Source organism: Anastrepha obliqua, chromosome 2 (assembly GCF_027943255.1).
Source record: "Anastrepha obliqua isolate idAnaObli1 chromosome 2, idAnaObli1_1.0, whole genome shotgun sequence".
Classification (NCBI taxonomy): domain Eukaryota; kingdom Metazoa; phylum Arthropoda; class Insecta; order Diptera; family Tephritidae; genus Anastrepha; species Anastrepha obliqua.
The window spans coordinates 104970921-104996971 of record NC_072893.1 but is presented as its reverse complement, the minus strand read 5'-3'; the positions used below and the strand labels follow the sequence as shown (position 1 = coordinate 104996971).

The window sequence follows — 26051 nt, the reverse complement described above, 5'->3', positions numbered from 1 at the left end:
CCGCCACCGAATCCGCCACGTGAACCGCCGCTACTTCCACGGCCGCCTCCTCGTCCTCCGAAGAGGCCGCCACCATTGCCGCCACGTTCACCGCTCTCCTCGCTGCTGCTGTCACCGCCGCGTCCTCCACGTCCACCAAACCACTGGGCTGAAACCGGACTAAACATCATCAGGCATCCAAGTAGAACAATTACGAACAATGCAAAAACTTTCATGGCGATGTTCGACAGGTAGTCAAGTGCTAGGTTGATAGTCTTTCTAGTTGTTGTGTTGTAAGGTCGGCATTTGCATAGGTCTTTTATAGTGAACGAACAAGGTGTTGCGCGTCAATTAGATACCGTTTTTACCAGGAAAATATTATTCTAAACGACTGGGTTGTGGTATTGGAAGTCACGTTGATGATTACTGCGAAGATGATAATTTAATCTTATTAGTACTCATGCATGCACACATGTAGACCATACCATATATGGTATGTGTGCTTGTGTGAGCGAATGCTTATAAATTTAATATGTGGGTATGTTTGATTGCAATATTTGTTTATTATAATTTTTGTTTTTGCTATTGTTTTTGCGCACTTTGCTTCGATTTGTGCGAATTGCTTGTGTCTTGATTTTTGTTCATACGGGAAAACCTGATAACACAACGAAGCCGGCAAAGTGAGGTTGAAAAAAGTGAAAACGATTACAACGCAAATGCAACAGAAGCAGCATCAATTGCAACAACAACAGCAACTATACAAAAAATCACTTGGACGAAGACCGGTGTATAAGCGCGACAGCGTTAAACGTCAACGCAAAAAATCCCCCGCTCCCCCAACACAACACATTATCGAATTTTATTCAGAATTTCGGTATAAATAGCAGATTCGTTTGTGAACTGAATGTATACGACTACACACTCCAGTCGAGAAATGAGATTATTTGCGTTCGTAAGCTTCTTGCTGGCCCTATTTGTGGCCGTAAGCGGTGAGTTAATTCGATCAAGATTAGCTTGATAATTCGTATAAATAGTACTGTAATTAAATAATTATAGAAATTCTAACGTGAATTTCAAATTAATCTATCACAATGATTCTAATGTGAGTTTTTTGCTTTTCTTTTTTTTCTCATTGCAGCCCTTCCATATCCCATGCCTGAGCCCTTACCTGGTGGCGGAGGCGGTGGTGGCGGCGGCGGTGGCCTGTGTGGAGGTGGTGGTGGTGGTGGCGGCGGCGGCGGCGGTGGTGGTGGAGGTGGTGGTGGAGGTGGCGGCGGCGGTAGTTGCTAAATTAAGTCATTTCCACACCCTTGCACAAACTCGAAGCCGAAATGGATGTTTCGGTAGTGACTGTACGCACCCATTTTTCTATTTAGTTGAACAACTTGCAAAAAATTAGATAAAATAAAGCACTTAATAATATTAATGAAAACAGCCGCATTTTTATTTATTCATTTTTTTTTTTTTGTCGGGACAACTAGCAAGTGCAGCACTCAGACATTAATTGGATTCCCTTTTAATTTTCTTTAAATCTACCCGATCTCCGAAGAAATCTGAGTAGATCTTGTGGTGCCAAGGAGCCAAGATGGTCGCTTCTTAACACATCAGTGCCAAAGACCTCAAACCTGATTCGAGCGAAGGCGGGGCTGACACACAGGAAGTGGTTCGCCGTCTCATCCTCCTCTTCACAAGCTGGGCAGAGTACACTGTCTGAGATGCCCAACCTTTCCATGTGCTTTGCCCACAGAAAGTGACCCGTCATCAGTCCAACCAGCTGTCTGCACTCCCCTCTGCTTAGTGACAGAAGGGTTTGTGACAGTCGATCCGACATGACAGGTAACATCAGTTTTGCCCATCTGCAGCCTCTCTCAGCCTGCCAAGCTTGCTTGTGGGTGGTAGTTACCCATTTGCTAGCCGTGACCGTGATGGCCGCAGAAGGGAGTGGCAAAGCGGGCTCTGGGCCAAAGAAGTTGGCCTCAGAGCCCATCTTAGCTAAGGAGTCAGAGGTCTCGTTACCCGCGATACCCACGCATCCCGGGACCCATGTTAGCATCAGACTATTATGTCTACCGACATAGTTCAGCCTGGATTTACAGGACTTCACTACCCCTGATGTGGTTGGAGGGCTGTCTAAGGCCATAAGCGCAGCTTGGCTATCGCTGCAGACACATATAGATCTGCCTCTCCATCGTTTTTCCACAACAAAGTTCATCGCTTCTTGAACTGCATACACCTCCGCTTGAAACACAGATGCATGCATTCCAAGAGCAAAGTGCAGTTTTGTCCGGCTGGATTCCACGTAGACCCCAGAGCCGGAGCCATGCTCGGTCCTGGAGCCATCCGTAAAAATGCGAAAACAGTGTTTGCCGGGCTCATTTTCTGAGTCTCCCCATAACTGAGCCTATGGTAGCACTACACTGTATCTCTTTTCAAGTACGACTCTTGATGGTATGGAGTCAAGGGGCATGGGGAGAATCATTGGATCGATGTCCATGCCTTCTCTGTGTTCCAATGCCGAACAAGGGCCGTACCAGTTCCCACTGTGTTTCAGTCTGCAGATGGTTATTTATTCATACTATATTTAATATTTATTAAGTACGGTGACAAAACTAAATGGATGTAATAAAACTATATATTTCCTCTTACACCCTTAACTTAAAAAATCAATTGGTGAAAATCTTTTAGGACAATGCCGGTGCGTTTCTAGTGAATTTTTGATTACACAGGCAAGCAAAAACTAGTCATCGGTCTAGTTAGTTGGTGTAAGCGAAAATAGCAAAACGAAAAGATGCACCAGACCTTTTTGAAGAAATTTATATAAATATAGGTATATATACAGTGAACGTCACAAGAAAGTGCACACCACATATTGATAGGTTTTTACTATTTATTTATTTATCCTCATGCTCGTCGCAATATATGGCACTGAAGCTTGGGCAATTACATCCACTGATGAGACTACCCTTAAAGTGTTCAAGATTTTGTAGAATATCTCATAAAACAATTTTTGAGCCACTTGAAACAAAGTTCAACACTCTATAAAACTGCGTAGGTATCTAAAATTCGTCTAAAAACTCTGAGTAAAATGTTTGAAATTTTGACGAAAATTTGCCGAATTTTCAAAAATTTTGTACAAAGGTCAAAGCTTTGCTTTACATGATTTTTATTGTAATACGAACTATGTTTAAAAAGAATAATAATTGAAATAACAAATTAAATAAACAAATAGTCAAAACTTATCAATATGTCGCTCACAATATACACTACTTCGAATGAATGCAAATGTTCCAGCTCTGAAATTACTCGCTGTGGTACCAGTCATAATATTTAATGTACAATTAATTTTTTCTGTACATTTAATGTTAAGAAACACAAATGGTGTGGATCTTGATATTTTTCCATAAATGGAGGGACCTACAGTTTTAAGCCGACTACGAATGGAATGGCAAACGTTTTTTATGAGGAGCTTTAACACGGCAGAAATACACACGAAGGCTTGCCATTGCCTGCCGAGGTGCCGCTGTTAGAAAAAACGTTTCCTTCATTTTGGTGTTTCATGCACGGAGATTCAAATCTACGCCTTCCGAATGGTAGTTACGCATCCTATTCGGCTGCAGCGGCCGAATTCCGAATTTTTAATTTCCTCTTTAAATTTCCTTTCAAAAATTAAACCGGCTTCGATTGAGGCATTGGAAGTCAACATTACTAGTACTAAAGTTTTTCACGAGTTACCGACTGAAGTCCTCCAGCGAGTCATTTAAAATTGGGGTTTACGGATGGCCGATTAACGGCGCAGTTTTATCTTTGTCATAGCAGATGTTATATTATATTTAAAAAATAGATCTCATGAATGGTTCTACACAAAATAATAAAGATTGTTCAACCAATTTGAATTTTCTTTGTTTTATTTCAATTTTATATTTTTTTTTATTTTTTATATTTTTTAAATATAAACAATACCTCATAGTAAAAATGAAGTGTCGTGTATTGATGGAATTTTAATTTTGGAAGGTTTAAAAGGTAAGGAAATTTATGAACGAATGTTGAGAGTGTGTAAGGACTTTTCGCCATCAATTAATACAGTGGAACGATGGGTTGCTGAATTTAAATGTGGTCATACAAGTCTTGAAACAATTCAACAAACAATTCATTTCGAAGTATTATATTGCTTTTATTAACTAACTTTTTTCAAATTTAATTTTATATTTCGGTTTTTTAATATATTTCTTGTCATAAATTCACATAAAAAGAGTAAAGTATACAAATGAAAATAAAAAAATCGGTTGAATATGGAATTAACTGGATTGTTCCAGTTTTGCACTGGATGAAAACTTCTAGATGTTCCACAAGTTTTAGTATTTTGTCCACAACCCTCTCGATTTTTTTAGGTCCTGGAGTCGACGAGGCATGCTTTCATACAAGTTCTGTATATAGTCTGGTGGAATCACGAACCACTTCTCCTGTATCCGCTCCCAAAGCTCTTGCATGCCTTTGGGTGGGTTTGCGTAATTTGCCAACTGCCGCTTCAAAAAACTCCACAAGTTTTCAATTGGATTCATATCTGGAATTGCGGCGGCCACTCCAATGTCTGAAAAGCTTGGGATCTCAACCAATTTTGCACTACTTTTGACGAATGTTTTGGATCATTGTCCTGTTGAAAAATAACACGCTTCTCTTGCATACGTAACATATCGACAGCAACCGGCAAATTCGTTAGCAAAATTCTTAAGTATTGGTCCTTGTTCATTTTACCGTCGATTTTCACAATGGGACCAACTCCAAAGGGAGTAATGCATCCCCAAACCATCAAACAACCACTTCCAAATTTAATTGTTTCATTAACTTGGTGTGCTTGAAGTGGTCCATTGGAATTTGTCCAATACCAGGACCTCCCGTCAGACTGGAAACGGTTAATTTTAGTCTCATCGGACCAAATTACCTTAAAAAAATAAAGATGATAAATTAGAAAGCTCCTATAAATTAAAATAATTTGTCCGTACTCTTTTCCAGTCATCAACTGTCCAATGCTCTTGACGTCTTAAAAAGGCTTTTCAAGCAGAAATGTTTTTAGCTGATAAAGCAGGCTTCTTTTGTTTCTCTTTTGCTTTGTATCCTGCTTGCCTTAAGGCCCGTCGTAAAGTCCACACGCTTACTTTTTGGTGCAAAAGAGATAACCCTTCCTTCGGCAAAGACAATTTGTTTGCATTTAGAAGCATACCAATATGTCTAGCATCACGCATGGCAATTTTTTATGGTCTGCCTCCTTTGCTGACTCCGATCCTTTCGACATTATTTGCTTTTCCAAGCCGTAAAACCGAGGTATGGCTAAGTTGCAGCTTTTTTGCAATATCACGGGCAGACTGGCCGTCACGTAAAAATTCTAGCACTTTTTTTTTAATTTGCACAAAGAGAACGCATTTTGGAAAATTAACACGTTTTGCAAAAAAAAATCACCGCACATTAACGAAAATCTCAAATGAGATTAAAAATTCATCCGTTACTATGGTCGAGCAAAATTGGAACAATGCAGTTATTTTTTTTCAACTGCTTTAGACCGCGCTGCCATATTAAATTTAACTATTTTTATGGTCATACGATAACTTAAACTAAATAAAAGAGAAATTTTGAAAAAAATTATGCGAAAATTTTCGGATAGAATCAAAACATAGGTATCTGTATATCTCAAACTCAATTTTATTGTTGCACTTTTGCTCTTCAGTGTATGTAGGTATGTATATGTTTGCATTTTTATGTGTTTTTGCGTTATTAACAACAATAAAAGCCCAAGAAAAAAAGCGTTTTTTGTTTTTAATTTTTGCAGTTTTCTTCTAATACTTTGACTCTTAAAAAACATTGAGTGATACTTTTGATCCATTCTTCGTTTTTACGATATACTTTTTCTGACGTCGCGTTTTATTATAGATTTTTACACATTCAAAAGGTAGCTAGTTGTGGTTTCAAGTTCTCCAAACATTTACTCGTATTTAACTAGTAATTACACTTAGGGCAACTTGTGAACCACCTAAATATGTGGCATACACCGTAGAGGTTGAGGTTCTTTCTAAGGTTCTTCTACGCCCACACTTTGCCTGGGAGCTCCCTTTCGTTTGTAGCAAAATTGAGCTCTTTGTCCTTCATGCTTCTAAATATCATAGTTATGAACCTGACCTTCTGAGATAGCACAGCAGGATATAGTCAGACGCGTCCGTTGTCAAATCAAATGATTTTTTAAGGTGACAGTAAGTGAGCATCTTCTGATATTAAAAATGTTTTAAAATATCAAAGGCTTGGTATTGTTTCACAGTCACACTCAGAAGTCAGATGTTGAGATTGGCATGACATCGACGACGTGTCATTCACTCGTCATTAGTTCGATTATCACCGCTGACGCCTTTCGCTAAGGGGACACACCTGCACGTGTAGGCAAATGAGCACTCCTTTGTGTTGGTATGCACTTCGTACGTAATTGGGAATGTAAATACTATGTATGTACGTATGAATGTATGAATGTGCAATAAAAATCATTGAACTTGGGTATGCATTAATCTTGTCTATTAACAATGCAAATAAAATGTTTACCGGTTGTGTTCAAAATTTTAATCTCCAAAGCAGTGCTGACAAATAAATAAAATCTTTAATTGCATATTCATTAGTGGTCATTGAACAACAACAAGTTTCTCTAAACAGCCTTCACGCCTCTGTAGGCAATGACATGTGTCGAAATGTATTTCTGATTTCTCATACAAAAACATTTGCCGTTCGGAGGTGACATAGAATTGAAGGCTCCTCAGTTTGTGGTAAAACCTCAACTGAAAAAGGGCCTACATACATAGCCTTCAAGGATGTGTACACCAGTATTTTATTGTAATAAAATAAATATTAAATAATTTACGCTATTCGCTAAAAATTGACGTATTTATTTATATTTTAATATATTTCACATTTGCCTACAATTATATTATATAAATTAAAAATAATGCATAAATTATTAATTTTGTAATTAAGACCGGCTAGTATGATAAAACTATCAACATTTTTATTTTTACATATTAAATTAAATTTGCTTCATATTCAACTAAATTATTAATTTTGAGCATACTTTGTTTTACAAAGGACAACAGTAAACAAATCATTATCATTTATGAATTTTGTCGGAACAATTTCCCATCCCATTCCCATATATCGTTTATGAATACCAATTCTACTATCAATCTTCCACTCTGGCTTTGAAACTGAACTACGCAAGCCGATCGAGAAATATAAGATGAAATTGGCGTGCCAAGCTTAATGCGGAATAAGGAAACAGTCGCCGCCGTAGCCGAACGGGTTGGCCAGTAACTACCTTGCGGGAGTGATTCGAAACCCCGGACGCGAAATATGAATTGTTAGAAAAAAGTTGCTTCTGTTAACGGTTACCGCTCGGCAAGTAACTTTTACTATGAAAAAACCACTTATGAAAAACAATCTGCCCATTCGAATATTCCAACGACCTGGATTCCATACTAGATTGATATGGAGCCGTTGATTGAGCAAGCTGTCTTCCTCTATACACTGCATTACAAGTTTGTAAGTTATGACGTTTTAATTTACTACTTTTATAGCAGCTTAACTATCATCGAAGATAGCTATCATGGATCCATCTTGCATAGTGTCGGAGGTGGCCTTGTTCCCTGATTGTTAGTAATTATGCCTGGAAAACGCTAACTTTATCTTAATAAAGGAAAAACAGATGTTGGGATTCAGAGTAGAATCCTGCTCCGACGTTTCAGTCCTACTTTTACCCCTCGGTGTAGATTTGTGGTGTGGAAATCTCTAAAGATTCGGCTATTTTTCTTATTTGCTCTAGATGGAAATACCACAGAGAAATCTTTTGTGAAGTGAATACTCGGTAATAGGTAGTCGGTGGTGATGCTAATAATGGTCCTTACAACAATACCTTGCTCTGATCATATGCTTTAGTGGTCCAGCACCCCATTTCTTTGAGCCTGGCCACGTTAGTTGAGAATGTGCATTTAATTTGTAGATTTATCGGTAACAAAGGGGGGAGTAAGTTGAGTGCATCGCCTGTACCGACCAAAATACACCCATCATTGTATTCTTCCGAGCTTTGTTTGGTTGTAGCTTTTGCTTAGTGCAGGCCACTAAAAAAGTGAGCCAAATGTAAGAATTGGTCTCAGAATTCCAGTGCAAGACCATTGTGAAGTTTTTGGTTGGGGGTAAAGGCGCAATACTCGATATTGGATTTCCAAATGAGTTTGGTGTTAAGAATCATGCCAAGATATTTGCCCTGTGCTGATAGTGTCAGTCTGCTAGCATAATAATATATAAAGGGTGGTTTTTTAAGAGCTATAGGAAAGTTTTTCAAACACACGTAAAATTCAGAAAAATGCATGAAATTTTTTTTCAATCGATAGTGCAGTCCATATAATTTAATGCTTGAAGATTATTTCATGCAAATGTTGACCGCGACTGCGCTTCAAATGGTCCATCCGCTTAGTCCAATTTTGGCATACTCTTTCCAATGTTTCGGCCGGTATCTCACATATAAATACTTTAATGTTGTCTTCCAATGCGTTAATTGAAGCAGGCTTGTCTGAACAGACATGAGCTTTAACATAGCCCCACAAAAAATAATTTAAAGGCGTTCGCACGATCTGGCTGGCCAATTGACAGGTCCCGAACGTGAAATAAAATGTTCACCGAACTCGTCTCTCAACAAGTCCATTGTTACGCGTGCTGTGTGGCATGTGGCACCGTCTTGCTGAAACCACATGTCATGCAAGTCAAACTCTTGCATTTTGGGCAAACAAATTTGGATATCATTTCACGGTAGCGCTCACCATTCACAGTTACGTTACGATTCGCAGCATCTTTGAAGAAGTACGGTCCAATGATACCTCCAGCCCATAAACCACACCAAACTATGACCTTTTCTGGATACATTGGTAGCTCTCGCAATTCTTCTGGCTGATCTTCGCTCCAAAATCAACAATTCTGCTTATTTACGTACCCATTGATCCAAAAATGAGCTTCGTCACTGAACACGCATTAAACTTTCTTAACAGAACACGCATTTTTATAATAAAATTGAAAATATGATTTGCAAGCGTTGTTCATTTTTAAGACGATTCAAGGTTAAATTATAGGCCGAACTGAAGATGTTTGACACTGAAACAAAACACGAAACGTACGTCAGCTGTTTAAACCAATTGTTTAAAAAGATAATAGCTAAAAAATCACTCGTTAGTATGATACTACTTTCGCGTTCCATGTGAAATGACTGTCAAAATCCATAAAAACTGCATTGCCGTGAAAGATGCATGAAATTTCATATGTATCTCATGGCAAAATCGTACTCAGTTCACGTGTGAAAACACAGCGCAATATGCCAGCAACATTTTTTCACACCCATGTAAAACGCTCAAGTCATTCAAAATTCATCAAAAATTGATAATTCGTTTGCGAGTGAAGTGCTCCAGTTCGAATACTCCGATGATATGGCATTTTGTGAATCATGTTAACCTTCCTTGCTTCATTTCAATATCTGCTTTAGAAGGATACGAACACGATCTGCTATAAGCGTTGCGCTAATCCTCATGTTCGGGATGATATGGGTCAAAAAACGCGGAGACCGCGGATTTGGCATCCCTTAGCATATTCGCTTAAGCTAAAAATTTTTTCAAACTTTCGATAACTGTCGATATTTGAAGCAAATTTGCGTATCATGTTTAGGCCGGTTAACCAAAAAAAGCAGGTATTTGCACTTAATGAAATTAACAGCCATGTTAGCCATGTGACTTTTACTATGAAATACAGCTACCAGATTGGAATTTGTAATTAACTTTTTTTCAACTACCTTCAATTTAATTCAAATTCATATTTATAAAAGAATAAATTAAATAAAGGTAAAAAATTAGTTGCACATTTAAGAGTTTTAAAAATGCAAAAAAGCCTGTAATCAGTTTTTTGAATTTCGAAATCTCATAATTTATCTTTAACTATTAGCAATGAAGCAACGCTGCTAGCAATATGAGGAAATTACGAAGCTTCAAAAATACCTGTAAAAGCCAAAAAATTTTAAGTGAAACTACCTTTTTTTGTCTCATGGTTTAGGTCTATAATTTCGGAACAATCTAACTTCATGGTAATGCTGTCTTTATGTTGAGGCTACATCGCCTTTGCCATATTAATAGAAGTGAACGAATTTGAAAGAATTTCCTCCGTTTTGTTTATTCGCTTATTTCGTTAATCCGATTCCTTCGATTGTTGCAAGATGTGCACCAATAAATTTACAGTCTTGAAGAAATAGAATAGAAAGAGTAATCTTCTACTCTGCTTTATCTTTGATATCTTCAGTGGTGTAATTGATTGTTTCTTCTTTTAGAATGCTTTTGTTTTTTCCACAAAAAGACCTGTGAAGTACTGATCTATTCTTTCTGGAGCGGTTTAGATCGGTTTATGGCTCTTATGCTCCGATACATAAAACGTTGAATAAATTTAATAAAATTTAAAATTCTTTGGCTTTTGATGTCTCATTTTACAAGCCAACTTTCAAATTATCACTGAATGAGTTATGCACAAATAAAGGGTGGGCCATGTAAAATTTGGTTTTGGAATTTCGGCTGATTATTCGGTTTTCAAAAATGGTAGCCAAAAGTTCGAATGTAACTTTAGCAGTGCGATAAGTTGCACCGTCCTGTTGAAGCCAAATGTCGTCCATGTCATCCTCTTCAATTTTTGGAAACAAAAACTCGTTAAGCATGTCATGTAACCGTCGCCATTTACTGTAACCGCGGCTCCTCGCTCATTTTCGAAAAAATGGCCCGATGATGCCGCCAGACCAAAAACCGCACCAAACAGTGACTCGTTGTGGATGCATTTGCTTCTCTACAGTAACGTGTAGATTTTCTGAGCCCCAAATCTGACAATTTTGCTTATTGACGTAGTCACCGATGTGAAAATGAGCTTCATCAGAAAAGAAGAAGAAGACTCACCACTTTATTCAAGCGTATAACGTCCCATTTCGTAAATGTCAAACCTTTAAGTAAATTATGAACACATTTGACATGTAATTTGTGTGTCTCAAAAAAATAGGTGGCTCAAAAAGCAAACGCTATATGGCCCATCCTTTATATACCACAGTTTAGTATGACCTATTATTGTAATACGTTTTTGTTGTATTCTATAAGAAATCATGTATTTCTAGTTTTACTAAGAGCAAATCAATAAAAAAATAATGCCTATGTTTTCGAGTTTCGAGACGCCGACGCAAGATTTCTACCTTTGTGCCAATTTCATGAATATTAAAAACGTCTTTCTAATTTTTAAATTAATTTTCATTTAAAAAATACATCCAAGATGGTTATGGCTCGATTTTCTATCGGTTCGATTCTGTCCTTATTACCTCAAACACAATATTCAACAGTTAGGCAACAGAAAAACATCTTAGAAGTCCTTCATAACAGACTCGGGATATCATTTTCATAAAAAGTCTTGAAATTTGATTTTAAGCTACAACAGGTTCCTAAGATTCACCAAATTATGCCTGGCTAAATACCAGAAGGAAATCGAATATTTTTTTCTTGGCGTTTCAAAAAAATAAAAAGTTGGGTATTAGGAATTAAAGGCTGGCTTCTAAAATGTGCCAGTGCCAGTTTGCATACAGTTTTTAAAATCCTATATATCTATATATCAGCCGTAACATCGGTGAAACATCAAAATTAAGAAAACATTTTTCTAATAGCGGTCGTCCCTCGGCAGGCAATGGCCAACGTCCGAGTGTATTTCTGCCATGAAAAAGCTCCTCATAAAAATATCAGCCGTTCGGAGTCGGCTTCAAACTGTAGGTCCCTCCATTTGTGGAACAATATCAAGACGCACACCACAAATAGGAGGAGGAGCTTATAGAACTTTCATTTAAAAAAGGTTCTGATAAGAAAATAAAAAAAACAAGTTTTGCTTTTTTGGTGCAAATTTTTATTGAATATAACTGAAACTAAAAACGCAATTGTCGTCGACGAGTATCATTTAAAGTGGGTGGTGCGGCTTACTTGCCACCGCCACCGCCACCACCACCACCGCCGCCGAGCTCTAGCTCCAGACCGCCACCGCCGCCGCCGCCACCACCACCACCTGGCAATGGTTCAGGATTGGGATTGGGCATGGGGTTGGGGTTGGCTGAAAAGATACGAAAAATATTTGTGTTATTAAAGTGTTTAAGTTGCCTTAAGTGCAGCTTATGTTGTTGGTTTAGAATCCTGCAGATCAACTGCAAAACATGCAACACTCACCGAAAACCAAAGCAAGCAAAGCCAGCATAAAACCAAAGAAAAGTGTGAACTTCATGTTGCAAATGTTTCGAATGCAATGATTTCCATCTCGAATGCTTCTGCTTTTATACAAAATCTAATCGCATCACAACGCATTGAGTAGCATTGAAATGCCAACTGGGAGTTACGTAACAGATAACGGCCGTTTGCTGTGTCTGGCTTATTGAGGTTATTAGCAGGCGCAGCACGAGATTTTCTAATTGCTCACAAGAGATGGGCGACAAATGCGACTTTGCAGTTCTTAGAAATTAAATCAGGTTTCTCCCAAGACAATAGTGGCATAAGGCGCCGCTTGCTCGACCCCGACATCTGACACGTTCTACTCAATGCGCAACAACAATCCTTCAGTTTTAGTTGGCATCCGAATAAAATGCAATATTTTATTATATATTTATTAAAAACAATTCTTGATGAATGTAAGTTATCACATTGACAACTTAGCAAATCACCTGCACAAAGTGTTGCTAATAAATCTTTGTCTGACAAACAGTACGTGTGTGTATGTGTGTGTGTCTATTGGGGAAAAACATATCAATACCGAAGTTAATAACAAATTGTAGTTCGAAAAATAGGGCGTAAATATTATACATATTGTTGAAAAATATGCAAAGTAAGAAGCTACTTTCTTTGCCAAATGCTTTAACTTCACTTTATTAATATTTTTTTTTTTTTTTTTGAAAATGTAAAAATAATCTTACTATATCAAAATATGGCAAAATCAACTTTTTTTCTGGGTATTGGAGCCAAAAAATTTTTTTAAGATATTGAGTCATAAGGAAAAAGTAATTTCGTTGATTTTCACAGTTAGCCTCTGAAATCGAGAGATGAGCTATCCAAATTGGGGCTTTAGTAAAAAATTATTTAAAATTAATGCATGTGAATAACAAAAAAAGTAAAAATATGGTCGAAATCCGCCTGTTGTATCTACTTCAAAAGTATATAACTTTTTTGTTGAAAATTCGGCTTAGTCCAATACCCAGCCGAGTGCTGTACAGTGTAATCTTATAAAATATCTATAGAAAACGTATAACATCATCATCATAGCATCACAGTTCGGGGGTGAACCATTGCTTCCGTTACAATTCGCCTCCACGTCACTCGATCATCAGCTTTTAGTTTCATTTTAGATATGCCCATAACTCCTTCAATGTCATCTCTCCTTTGCTTTCTCGGCCGGCCTCTTCTTCTGTCGCCTTGTGGATTTGTTTCGATGATCTGTTTTAGAGTTCTGTACAGCATTGTGAAAATTTTCAGAGGTGTGCTACGTAGCAGGCCGTTATTCGGTTCTGAGCGAATGTGAAAAATTCAGCTAATGGGCTGATGTCACTTGGGTCACGAAGTGGTTTGTGTACGAATAAACAGAGATTGTGTTAGTGATATACGAAAAAAAACAACCAATGACAACCCTTTGTTGCGATCTGAACAACGACTGACTGGGCGAGTGTGTGAAATGATCGTGCAGAGTTCGGGTGCAGTATATCCCAAGTGACGACTTTCGCTGCAACAAAATTCGCTACGCTAACGTAGAATCGGTTAAGAATCGGTTATTCCAGCGGTTCTATACTCACCAGAAGAACGTATAGCGGCTTCAATGGAGATTTTTGATGATGTTCAAGGTTTTTGCAACCGTTTAGTTTTGAGCCAATTTGAGCACTTAATGATTTCGGCTCAGAAGTGACACCATCTATGAACTGGAAAATACTTCAAAATGGTAGTTCATTGAAATGGAGGAGGCATATCGACCACTGAAGCGAACGTCCCAGTTTATCCTCCAGACATCTTAAGATCCCTCCTTTTGGTCCGGTATTAACTGCGGTTCCATCAGAACCTACTATTGTTAATTCGTCGAAACCATCCTCTTTTCATAACCGCTTCTGTCTGTAATACGAGTATCCACAGTGCTGCCTGATTTCGGTGTAACGTGAGCTAAATATTGCGATCCAGGCTCAGATGAAATCAAAATTTGTTCTTCTTTGACCACCTGGCGGTAGAATTTGTTTCCCGTTTTGACCTGAATATAAGTATAAATTCGAATAAAGCGGAATTTCTGTAACTTCAATTCAACTCGCAGTACAAGGACGAACTACTGGGAGCTCCATAAACGTATTGCTTGATCAAACAAACAAAGTGGAGTGTAGTGAATTAAATTGTTTCGGTGGGCCTTCTCATATAAAATTTGTATTTAACATATACCGGTATGATAACAAATAGTATTTTTAAAAAAGTGAAAATTGTTCAGAATTTAAACTGAAATTTTAAAATTTGAGGCCTCTGCTGGCGACAGAAGATATCGTTCGATTGGGCTCAATTTTGGCACACACTTTATTAGTCTAACAGTGCAACTTTTCCTCACTGTTAGAATTCGATCCTCAAAAAAAATTTTTTCGGCCCATTCTACTCATCAATGAGTTTTTGTGTGACAGTACTCGATTAATGTGTTTTGTGCTTGCGTCACATGTATATAAAGGGTGATCAATTTAAGTGGATCGGCTTTTAAATTGAAATAAAACAACAAAAATTCAAATTGATTGGGTGATATTTATTATTTTTGTGTAGAGCCATTCATGAAATTTATTTTTTAAAGATAATCCCTTTTAAATGTTGACCGCAACTGCGCCGTAACTCGGCTATCCGTAAATACCAATTTTGAATGACTCGCTGGAGGACTTCGGTCGGTATCTCGTGAATAAGTTTTAGTAATATTGGCTTCCAATCGATTTTGGCCCCAATCGAAGCTGGTTTATCCACAAAGCAATTAAACTTTACATACCCCGACAAATAAAAGTCCAAAGGTGGCCAATCTTGGTGGCCAATCCACTGGTCCGAGACGAAAGATAAATTGATCACCGAGACAGAAGTAGCGCCGTCTTGTTGAAACCAAATGCTGTGCAGATCACGGATCTGAAAATCGTTAATCATGGCGCGAGAACGATCGCCATTCATTGTTACATTGGCGCCGGCCTCGTCACCAAACGGGTGTTTTTAATGGATGTAATTCTTGACTGGCTTCGGCTTGCTCTTCAGCCCAAATACGTCAATTTTGCTTACTGACGTAGCCATTAAGCCAAAAATGGGCCTAATCGCTGAACACCCTAAGCTGGCCTGAGCGCGCGATGAGCACTTTTCACAGAGCATCGATTTTCGTAATATATACAATTGTACGATTTTTTAACGTTGTGGAGGCGTAAGTCTTTCTATGATGAAATGTTAATGAATACTGAAAAACGTATGTAGTTAGTTTGACAGTAGTCATGCATGATCTGTAAAAAAAACCCCTATTTTAAAAAGTATCTCCGATCTCATCAACCTTTATATTTTGATGGTATTAGCAGCTTTTTGTTTATATATATTCACTCTTAGTGAAGATTTTTTACAAGCATTTTTATGTCATCCATCCACATTTCGCGCTGCTACTATCTATTTGCCAGTTCTTATTAGCTTTATTAATCAATTTTCTTAGTTCTTTAGTCCAAAACAAACCTTTCTTTATTCCCTCATTACCAATGCTATGCCTTACTATACGCATATATTTAAATTCAATTTTGGCTAGATTTAAATTATGTTTATTCTCTCTGTTAAATTAGAAATAGTTTGTAATGGTATGATCTATTACACTGCGTTACAAAAACGAACTTTTTTTCTGTCCTATGAACCAAATATACTTTTTCGGAAAGGGGAGAAAAAATAAAAATACACGTGTATCGGCGATTTTCATGTACACGTCAGAATTTTTTTTTCTTATGTATAAAATATAGAGACGTAGTCCGCCTGTGTGAAAAACTTTGGATCAATTTTTAACCTTTTTTCCGTGATCCAATCGCGCTGAATTTCTGCAGGCAGACTCGTGGAAATGTTTTTATTATGTAAAATTAAAAAAAAAAAATTTTATCAATTCTCAGATTTTCTTGAATTTTTTTTTTTCTAAAAAAAAAATTTTTTTTCTGAATTTTCGGCATAACTTGAAGAGACTCCAAATTTTTAAACAACTTATTAACCTTTAATTTATTGTTTCATACAACACACTCTGTGCTGTTTATGTGTTTGTTCCAGTTCCGGAAGTTCCGATCATCTGACAGTTGCGCTACTAGGAGACGTATACTTTGACAATTGTTTTAAGTTCTGTTGCGCGAAAATGTCTTTCTGTATATTTCATCTTACGAAAAATGCAGTGTCCGACTCGAAATAACTTTTGTTACGTTTGTGGCTTATTCGCACCAAGTAAAAATTTTACAAATATTACGAAAACAGTGGTTAATTCGTTTCAGAAAATATTCAAGACTGCTTATGTTCCTTACTTGTGGTATACTCCGGAAGTCGTGTGCGACTATTGCTATAGAAATTTATGCAAGTTTACTGATGGAAGGTCAACAATAAAGTACTCCGTATCAACAATTTGGCTACCACGTACGGAGCAGTGCAGTGAGCTGTGCTACTTCTGCGTAACTTTTACTCAAACTAAAGGGTACCAATACTTTCGCCGCAACAAAATTCGCTACGCTAATGTAGAATCGGTTATTCTAGCGGTTCTGTACTCACCAGAAGAACATATAGCGGCTTCTATGGAGATTTTTGATGATGTTCCCGAATTAAGGGATGGAGAACCAACAGTAGCACCAACAATGCTATCAACATTTCTTGCATCGAATGCGAGATGCGGGGAACCAGAAGTATCGGAATTTGTACCAACACCCAGTGAACTTGGGACTGCAGTGCCACATTTAGTAACGCAAGCCGACTTCAATGACGAGAAGGAAATTTGTCAAAGAGAACAGCCGAACTCTTTGCATCATGCTTTAAGCAGTGGAATATAGTGATTTTAAAATAACAGCCGCTCGTGATCGACAAAGCAGTATTCCATATGACGAATTTTTTAAATTGCTCGAAGATCGGGAAAAAAACCTGGCTTATTGTTGTGATATTGATTCGATGTTTGAAAAAATTGGTTACCCTCATATTTCAGAGGAGTGGCGACTTTTCATCGATGCATCGGTCAACAGCCTTAAAGTAGTGCTGGTTCATATCGGTAACAAACATCTAGCTGTCCCGATCGCATATGCCACCAACCTCAAAGAAACATACGAAGGCATGGAATTAATATTACAGCTGATAAACTACCAAGAGCATAATTGGAAAATATGCTGCGATCTAAAAGTGGTCGGATTACTCATGGGTGTTAAGCGTGGATTTCCAATCCACCAGTGCTTTTTGTGTACATGGGAAGGTCGCAAAAGAGATCAGCATTACACTGAATTTAAGTGGAAGCCGCGAACATGCTACAAAGTAGGCGTAGAAAGTATAGAAAATCTACCATTAGTGCAGCCATCTCAAATCATTTTGCCATCACTACACATTAAGCTCGGTGTCGTATCAAATTTTGTTAAAAAACTGGATCGTGAGGGCGAGGCATTGCAAGTTTGCGCAATATTTTTCCGAAACTGAGCGGCGCAAAGATTCATGCAGGTATTTTTTTTACGAAGGCTTTTAGTAACTTTATTTTTTTTTAATGATGTGTATAATTTAAGGTGTTTTCAGTGGCCCGCAGATAAAAAAATAATTGCAAGTTATGAATTTTCATCAAAATTGAATGCTATCGAACAACGTGTATGGAAAGGCACAGTTGCCGTTATTGAGCAGTTTCTTGGCAACAAACGAGCTGACAATTATAAAAATATTGTTGCAGAAATGATTTCAGCATATGGCGAAATGGGCATATTAATGTCGCTAAAGATCCATTTCCTTCACAATCATTTAGATTGTTTCCCTGGTGATTTAGGAGCTTGTAGCGACGAACATAGCGAAAGGTTCCATCAGGACATTGAGGCTATTGAAAAGCGCTTTAAAGGACAAGACATTACGCATATGATTGGCGAATATTGTTGGTCTATTTGTCGCGATACTGACACAAATGCTGACAAACGCAAAAATAAAAGGCCTAAGTTTCTTTAAAAGCATTAAAATTTTTAATGTAATTATTTTTAATTTTAATATAATAAAATTAATAAAAAAATTCGGGGTTTTATATCTCTATTGTAATGCGGAGTGAAATACCTTTCTTTTGATACCCACATCGGCTTATCACATGCAATTTTTTTTTAATTTCGAACAGGTGGCAACCCTGTCAAACATTGTCAGTGGCAACACCTAGGTGAAAAGTCTAGAAATGTGATACTCGTACACTATCTGTGCGCCGAATTTCATTCAATCCGTTAAGCCCGAGATCGTGTGGCTATACAGATATGCATACAAGAATTGCTCGTTTAAAGTTATAAAATAGAAAAAAAAAATGTGGCGTGTGCATGAAAATCGCCGATACACGTGTATTTTTATTTTTTATCCCCTTTCCGAAAAAATATATTTGGTTAATAGGACAGAATGTGTGTAACGCGGTGTTATAATCAAGTATTTTTGTTGTAGTCTGTAAGAAATCATGTATTTATAGATTTACTATAAATAAATAAATAAATATACTAGTAATATTAATAAAATATAATATAAGCAGAATGATTATTTCGTTCCTTTAATTAAATATGTAAATAAATCAAAAATATGTATATTTTATAAATTCACATAACATTTTTTTATTTGGAATATACGCAAAGTAATTTGGTTATCGGTTGATTAAGTATTTAATTTATGTCATAAATTGATGGACGCCTCCAGCTAATTGTTAATATTTCATTTGCAATCAATAATCGCCAATTGGTGCGAAAGTTCATGAACCAAGACTGGGAATTGCCAATCATAAAAATTTTACGTGAAGTTTTTTACGCGACAAACCACGACTCCAATTGCATTCGTCACACTGTAAATATGTCTAAAATCTTAAATACCACGTATTGTGTAAATATCTGCGTTCGGTGCCATAGCCTCTGCCCAGCTGATAACAATGCAAAGCGCCTGCATTATCAATTAAGGGGTTTTCAGAGAGATTTTTGTTACTCGCTCAACTTAGGTTTTCATGGGAATTCTTTAGACTTGGGGTTTGCCCGTCCTTTGTTAGAACTAATAAATATTAAATGCATTTACTTGACGTTTGTGACTTAGCCTTTACCTGATCAGATAGACTCCCGTTTGAGCTGATAAGAATTCAGTTTCTATAGCATCTATAAACAAAAACATAAGCAACGGAGACATCGCAAAAACAAGTATTAAAGATTAGCACAATTAAGAAGCCGCATTTGCACGAGCTGTCTATAGAAAATATAAAAAAAAGTACTTTGTTCATTTTTCATACATATTAATTGGCGCGTGATGCTGGTAGAGACGAGCAAGGCAAACGTATTTGTCAATTTTTACGTTTTGGGCGTAGAACAGAACCCTCTATTCCAAAAAAATGTTAGTTATTACAAATTGAAATATGCAGTGTTTGAATATTTTATGACAATGGTTTTATTAATTAATTTATGATATGAGGGAAATTAAATGAATGATCCTCTAGAACGAAAAAAAGAAACGCAAACATGCCTCTAATTGGACTTACAAAAGGCCACATTAACGAACTTCTCAGAAAGGGGGAGGAGAAGAAATTCATTGAATACTGGCGAAATTCTATCGGCCAGCGAAAAGCGAAACAATTCCTAATTCCCACAGAAGAATTTCTGACTACTTTTGCTCAACAGAGACTTAGCACGTTCCCGCCGGCATGTACCACTAGTGGTTCATTGAGGCCTGTCCCATTGGACGGCTTGTACCAATGGACGGTTTTCTGAGAATGCTGATAACGGTTTTTCTGTGCAAAAAGGAGAGAAATAGTTTACATAGTCGGCAGCTCTCACTGACCGATATGCAATTACGGTTACAACAGCGCCGTCCTATGAAACAATCTTGGAGTTACAGAGCCACCAGACAAACAACAACAATTTCGGTCGCCGGCGGGAGCGTGTTAAGACTTTTAACTGGTTACTTCGCAGGCCACTTTAGCCTGAGATATCACTAGAACAAAATTGGTCAATGATCATCTACCAATTCTGTGAGATGGACACTGGAAATTCAGGACACATTATTTGTGAATGTCCTGCACTAGGTAGAAGAAGGCTACATCACATTGGTGGTACTGTCGTGCATTCATATAAATTATGGAACAGGAAACCCGATAATGGCCGCCGTAGCCGAATAGGTTGGTGCGTGACTACCATTCGGAATTCACAGAGAGAACGTAGGTTCGAATCTCGTTGAAACAGAAAATTAAGAAAAACATTTTTCTAATAGCGGTCGCCCCTCGGCAGGCAATGGCAAACCTCCGAGTGCATTTCTGCCATGAAAAATCTCCTCATAAAAATATCTGCCGTTCGGAGTCAGCTGGAAACAACATCAAGACGCACAGCACAAATAGGAGGAAGAGCTCGGCCAAACACCTTAAAAGGGTATACGCGCCAATTATATATATATAAGCCCCAGAATGCGCTAAAAATAAAAAAAAAAGCTTAAAATATAGGGTAACTCAGCAAGCTTTGCACAATACATCTCATTTGGTCGCAGGACGCAGTAGACTTATAGTAATAATCATAATAACAATTTATTTACTCATCCTCTGTTTCAATGCACCATTTTGCGCGTTTTACAAGTTGGCAAAGGAGTTTCCTATGTATGAGTGCCCATGTTCTTTTTAGAAATATTGTTTAAAATGGTGACTACAATGGTTGGAAGGGGTTTAATCCATCCATACCGCCTTTCTTTCATCACCAAATGCAGTTTCGGAGATCGATAATAGTCGCAGGGCACCAAATTAGGTTAGTAAGGTAAATAGTGAAAATAAATAATTTGCATCTTTGCCAGAAATTCACTTAATATAAAACTCTTCATCGATTAGATGTTGCATTACCACGCAAAAGCAAAGAACTACCAACTTATTGTGCACAGGAATACTTAAAAATGCGATCCACATTTGTTTGAGGAGGCCCAATTCCATTTCAATGAATAGCACAGACGATTTCTTAGTTTGGTTTTTAATAAAATCACGCCCTTTTTCTATGTTTTCTGTGTCTTTCATAGTCACTAAGCATTTCTTTGTCCGATTGAAATCGGTGGTGCTACTCATAAACAATCACTCCCTATGATTGCTGAAGCATTTGGTGAGTTTTGGTTAAAGTTTTACACAATTTTATATACTAGCTTGATTAAAAAGTTGCCGGAAAGTATTCATAAAATTCAAATTATACACGTACCTATACTACATAATTTATTCCTCAAAATTGATATTATCACCTTCAAAGTACTCCGCATTAACTGAATTGAGCTTATGCCAGCGTTTGATCCAGCTCTCGAAACAAACCTTTCTGGAACTTTATTTTCGGTATAGACATCAGAGCTATCTTTGATTTCTCCATTACTTCCTTTCGCCTGTTAAAACGCATTCCCCGTAGTGGTTTTTTCGATCAAACAGAAAAAATGTAGGGAGCCATATACAAATTCACGCAAAATGATGGCGCTGTGCGACGGTGACGGTGCAAAATCCACGAGTTGTTTTCCCATAAATACTTTCTTTTTGGCGAATTGCGAATTGCTTTAGGTAAATTGCTTCACGTCTCATAGCGCCTTAATAATACAGGGTTTGATTGAAAAGTAATGAGCCTTTCCGCGCGGAGCGTCTGCCAAGCGATCAACCGAATCGGCTGGTTCGGGAAAATGATCATTGGACCTTCCCCTTCCACTAGAAACCGGTCCTAGTTCGCTGGCAATAGCGGTGCAGTCAACATCGATCCGCGCGTGATAGCTGTTTTAAAAGTGTGTTAGGATTTTGCAGTGGCGAAAATGCAGCGATCGTTGGAGCAACGTTACTCGATCAAATTTTGCGTAAAGCTGAACAGTTTGTACCTCCAGGAAACACTGTAAACGCGGCATTTTACAAAGAAGTGCTCCTTCGGCTGAAAAACCGCGTCGCCCGGGTTCGGCCCGACCTCGTCAACAATTGAACTTTTCATCACGACAATGCGCCGGCGCACACTGCCTTCCTCTGCACCTCTGCATTGACCAAGATGGGGGTTCCGGTGCTTCCCCACCCTCCCTACAGCCCAGACCTGTCCCTTCCGGACTTCTTCTTGTTCCCGCGCCTGAAAAGAAAGCTGAAGGGGAGGCGTTTCGACTCCATCGAGGCGATCCATAAAACTGTGACAGCCGAATTGAACGCGATTCCGGCGGATGATTTTAAAAAATGTTTCCTGCAGTGGAAGGACCGCTACCAGCGGTGTATTGACGCTCAAGGGTCCCATTTTGAAGAATATTAGTTGTATAAGCCAAAAGGTTTAATAAAACTGCGTAAAAAAAATAAGGCTAATTACTTTTCAATCAAACCCTGTAGTTCTTATTAACTGTTTTACTTTCTGCCAAAAATTCATGGTGCGCAATACCGGTGTAATCTATAAAAGCCGTTAGCATCGCTTTCTGTTTTGACTAAAAGCGACGTGTTTTTGTTTTTTTTTTTGCTTTCGTTCATTCGGAGCTCTCCACTCACTAGCCTGACGGTTGGATTACGTGTCATACTTATAAGCTCAATCTCGTTTCCAGTAATGATGCATTTGATGAATGTTGGGATCCAGACTTGCAAATCATTTATTTGGCTACATAAACGTCGTACCATTTTTTGCATGAAATTTAGGACCCTTGGGACCAATTTTACAGCCACACAGCACAAGCCCAAATCATTGACTGCAATGTCCTGAATGAATCCATAAGTAATATTCAAGGCCCCTGCCCTTCTTCATATCCACCAAACAAGCACTTTGGAATTGTATAGCCAAAAATTGTGTGTTTGAAAAAAATTTGTTCTCGGAAAAATTTGAATAACGCAATTAGTTGTCAAACGATTTTTGAAGATAACAATTTACTGTTATTACATGTACTTTTTGTATGAATGCCGGACTAGTATATTTTCTTTATAAAAAAATGCCCAAAAACATCGCCAAGGTTAGAACGGTGATAAAAGTGATGCATGTCTCAAGCATTCTTAACAATGAAAAGCTACCCCATGCGAAAGGTCTAATAATGTAGTTACTCCAGACTTAAACGTAACTTATTCAACTTAAGAGCAATCCGCGAAATAGGAAACTTTTACAAATGATTACTCCAGCCATAAGAAAGTATCCTAGAGAACTATTTTTTTTAATTTTTTTTTATTTTATTACTATTGCAATCTAGTTAACAAAACGAATAAGCAATTCATTTTACATATATTTAATTAAATTAAAAAATCTCAAGTAAAGACAAAATTTTATGAAAACAGATCATGCGGTTTCGTCCTCTTTAATCTTCGCGTGGGGTCATCAGTTACAAGTAGTTTGGCTGCTTCATCATTGATGTGCTGCTGAAGTCTCTCTTAATGTTTATTTGCGAATTTTTTTATGATATCCGTAGTGGTGTCTATATTAAGATCCTTATGTAGATTGCAATTACGATGTCGCGTAATACTTTATTTTGAAATCGTTGAATGACGTTTTTTTTGCTTTGACTGGTGCAGCCCCAGAGCTGTATGCCATATGACCACACTGGTTTCAGTATTTGGTTGTATAAAAGTATTTTGTTATAAATAGAGAGTTTAGAATGTCGGCCTAACAGCCAATACATTTTCTTGTATTTAAGAATTAACTCCTCGTGTTTTTTCTTGACACGTGCTTTCCATCTCAGCTTAGCATCTAAGGGCATGCCTAGATATTTTGCCGTATTTGCATGCGGTATTGCCGTATTATTGATAAATATTGGTTTATAATTTATATTTCTATTAGTGAAGTCAACATGCACAGACTTGGTTTCGTTTAACTTGACACGCCATTTTTTGGTCCAATTTTTAATTGCATTTACTGATGCTTGTAACTTCTGAATTGTTTCTAAGTGTTTTTCATCAGTTGCTAATACTGCAGTATCATCGGCAAATGTTGCAGTTGTTGTATTGCTGCATGTGGGTATATCGTTAGTATACAAGAGATACAAAACTGGCCCGAGTACACTGCCTTGTGGGACACCTGCATTAATATCTTTTAGTTCTGAATAGACACCTGCTTGCTTTATTCTAAAGTATCTGCTCGTTAAGTAGGTTTTTAAAAGGTTTGAGTACTGGATTGGTAGAACTACTTGAAGTTTATGGATTAGTCCCTCATGCCATACATTATCAAAAGCTTGCGATACACCCAGGAATACCGCAGAACAGATTTGTTTTTCTTCCAGTGATTTTTCAATTACATGAGTAATGCGGTGCACTTGATCAATCGTTGAGTGCTCATTTCGACAACCAAATTGATGGTTTGGTACAAGGCATTTTGCATCTAACAATGGTTTTAATCTTCTTAGCAAGGTTTTTTCAAAAAGCTTAGATAAAATTGGTACTATTGACTTTGGATTCTTAAGTTACATAAATTACGTAAATTGAGAAAATTATGCTATGATATGATTAATATCTTTTTAATTCAATAAATCTTCAAAAATTTGTATGTAAGTAGAATATTATTATCACAAATTTAGCTATCTGCTGAACAAATTCGGTTAGACATTTTGTTAAAACCTAGCAATCCAATGTTTACATAAATTAAAATCGTTACTTATTATTAATAATTGCTTCAAATATCAGCCTCATACAAGTCAGTGTCAAGCAAAATCTTTGATCTCTTTGGCTTTGTAAGTTATTTGGGCTTGATTTTTTTTAATATTAATTTTTAAATTCACATTTATTCAACTTTAAAAAAATCTGTATTTTAAAAAAGTTTTTTCAGTACAAAAAAGAAAACGAATGTGTGTTTAAAGGCAGGAAATCGTCAGCTGGGTCCCCTAGTTGTAAATAAAAATACGAGATGATAAGGATATATATATATATATATATATATATATATGTATGCTTTCCGCAGCAAGTCTATTTTGCTATTGCATTTACAATTCGTTCAGGCATTAAAAGTTAAACACAATTTCGGTTGATAACCTTGAGGGAATAATACTCGTAGCATTAAACTTGACATTGGCATCAGCTTCATGCTTAAATTAATTTTCGGTTAATGACTGAATTTGTTGGCGATTGAATCTCAAAGTTAAAGTTTAATAGTTACATTTGTACATATTTATTTGAATTTATGTGGGTAAGAGAGTATGACGCTAATGCTGAAAACAGTGAACGCCGCACGGAATCCCTTACCGCAGTCCCTTACCGTGCACAAAACCTCACCCCCGAGAACACCTGCGTTCTTTTAATTACATATTTACACAATATATCGGTTTGTGTGTGTATGTGTTTGGTTGTATCTACACAATGTTGTCATTGATATTTTTGCTTACACACTACTTCACCTATCCGCGTTATCAGTTACAATTTTATATTGTTTAATAAACCAATGCCAAAAACCAACAAATGCAAATAGTTCATTTATCTATAATTAACATTATTCAACAGTATTTTTAAGCTATTTTAACAAAAATTATCATTTTTCTAAGTTTATTTTGTAAATAATTTCGAAATGTACTGCTTGGCAACACTGTGTGGTGAGAGAGCAATCAGCTGAGTCGGTATTACGGGATTTTTTTAACAATTGTGAAATAAAATCTATGGTACTACGATACGGAAGGAAGGAACTTTTCGTTTACATGGGGTTCTCGTTAGTTTGATCGGAACAGCTGAATCGGGATTGCGTTTACGGTGTTCACTGTTTTCAGCATAAGTGAGACTTTGAAACAAAAGACACCAAGCACATTTACATGCAGGGATTAGAATGTTGTTGTTCTACGATATTTCTAATTTGCAGTAGACGCTCGCTTATGTGAACTAACTCA

General features: G+C 37.3%; 2 protein-coding genes across 2 annotated transcripts; one reads left to right on the top strand and one right to left on the bottom strand.

Moving 5' to 3' along the window:
- Positions 1-644: 644 nt before the first annotated feature.
- Positions 645-1411, top strand: LOC129239185 (uncharacterized). The gene is made up of 2 exons (XM_054874521.1): positions 645-968; positions 1118-1411. The coding sequence occupies exons 1-2, from the start codon at positions 884-886 to the stop codon at positions 1267-1269; spliced, it is 237 nt and encodes a 78-aa protein (XP_054730496.1). The 5' UTR covers positions 645-883; the 3' UTR covers positions 1270-1411.
- A 10521-nt stretch (positions 1412-11932) lies between these two features.
- LOC129238585 (glycine-rich selenoprotein-like) lies at positions 11933-12378 on the bottom strand. Its single transcript, XM_054873655.1, has 2 exons — positions 12270-12378; positions 11933-12156 (listed from the first exon to the last, which is right to left on the bottom strand). The coding sequence occupies exons 1-2, from the start codon at positions 12322-12324 to the stop codon at positions 12026-12028; spliced, it is 186 nt and encodes a 61-aa protein (XP_054729630.1). The 5' UTR covers positions 12325-12378; the 3' UTR covers positions 11933-12025.
- Positions 12379-26051: the final 13673 nt, after the last annotated feature.